At 42.4% G+C, this 1,346-nt stretch overlaps 1 protein-coding gene across 2 annotated transcripts in view; it reads right to left on the bottom strand.

Moving 5' to 3' along the window:
- ift27 (intraflagellar transport 27 homolog (Chlamydomonas)) overlaps positions 1–1,346 on the bottom strand; it is a 9,037-nt gene that overhangs the window by 7,131 nt on the left and 560 nt on the right. For both annotated transcript variants that reach the window (XM_032542694.1, XM_032542683.1), the window contains exon 2: positions 1,237–1,316. In XM_032542694.1, the coding sequence (XP_032398585.1) occupies positions 1,237–1,281 (45 nt within the window). In that variant the 5' untranslated portion in view covers positions 1,282–1,316. The remainder of the gene's footprint in view (positions 1–1,236; positions 1,317–1,346) is intronic.

Raw genomic sequence — 1,346 nt, 5'->3', positions numbered from 1 at the left:
TGAGTGAGTGAGTGAGTGAGTGAGTGAGTGAATGAGTGAGTGAGCGTTTGTGGTGAGCATGTGTGCGTGCTTGTTAAGTAACTGTTCTGGTGGCTTTCCACAATCCTACTGTATTAATTATCGACGTTCCTGTCACCTCAGAACCCCTAAAACTGCTGACACAGTAAGAGCTGAACAAACAAGCCCCCCAACACACACACAAACACACACACACACACACACACACACACTTGTATTTACTCACCAACCTGTTCTGTACCCTAACCAGCAACAAGGCTCAATACTAAACTCACGAATGAATGTGTGCAGGTTGCGTTAGTGCATATATTTATGGTCACAAGTTATAGCATGCACTGCACCTGCGCTCACTTGCATGCATAGTGCGTGCATTTAGTCAGTATCCCTTGAAACATTGACAGATGGAATCAGTGAGCAGTCATGACCTCATACATCACAGAGTCAGGTTAATGACACAGTTCCCTCCCTTGTGCAGATTAGCATAAATAATGCAGATTGGCGTTCTCTGCATCGGCATTAATTGGCAGATGATGCTGTTTTGCACTTTGATGATTCCTGTTGTAGACTTAAGAGACCTCTGCAGGTCCTTGAAAAGACTGCGAGGAGTAAAGAATCTACACATATAATGTGATCATGATTATCAGATTCCATTATTAGTCCTAATTATTTGCAACTGATACATAACTACATCTTGGGTAAAGTAAGTGCTATGACCTCAGGCAAAATGATCTATTATTGAAACGGATAATTCAATAATTGCCTAAGTCTAAAATTATTGTTTGATTAAGTAGATTATTGGAAATATGATCAGTTATGCAACTTTGCTCGACAAGTACTTTACTACTGCTCCTGCCCTGTCACATACCGGTATATCAGGGTATGCCCAACAAAGGCCCCCTGCTGTCTCTTCTGGGCTAACAATGAGCCAGAATTCAACTTTATGAGTTTCTCTTTCCAAACCCAACCTAAGACCTCAGTTACCCCACCAGCCAATCCCTAAATCCTTAGACCAGTTGTTATTGTTCTGTTGTAACTGTGTGATGTGAATACAGTACAGAATATCATTCCAAGGAGTGTTACAGTTGTGCATGGGGCGCTCTCAACATACACCGCATTATATTTGGAATTGCATGCCCTTGCTGTTTGTCGTCATGACAGTATTACACCAGAGATCAAACCGGCGACGTTTTATTTTCTCTGTGTTAGAAATGCTCTCACCATGCTGTAGTTCTTCTGGAAAAGAGTACGGTCACTGTGGAACATATGGGAAAGGGCACTTTTCCCCACTGCAGCATCTCCTTCACACACACAGTGAGAGAGAGAGAGAG

The sequence above is a fragment of the Etheostoma spectabile genome, chromosome 2, assembly GCF_008692095.1.
Source record: "Etheostoma spectabile isolate EspeVRDwgs_2016 chromosome 2, UIUC_Espe_1.0, whole genome shotgun sequence".
In the NCBI taxonomy this organism is placed as follows: domain Eukaryota; kingdom Metazoa; phylum Chordata; class Actinopteri; order Perciformes; family Percidae; genus Etheostoma; species Etheostoma spectabile.
The sequence above is the reverse complement of the archived record's forward strand: the minus strand, read 5'-3'. Positions and strand labels throughout refer to the sequence as shown.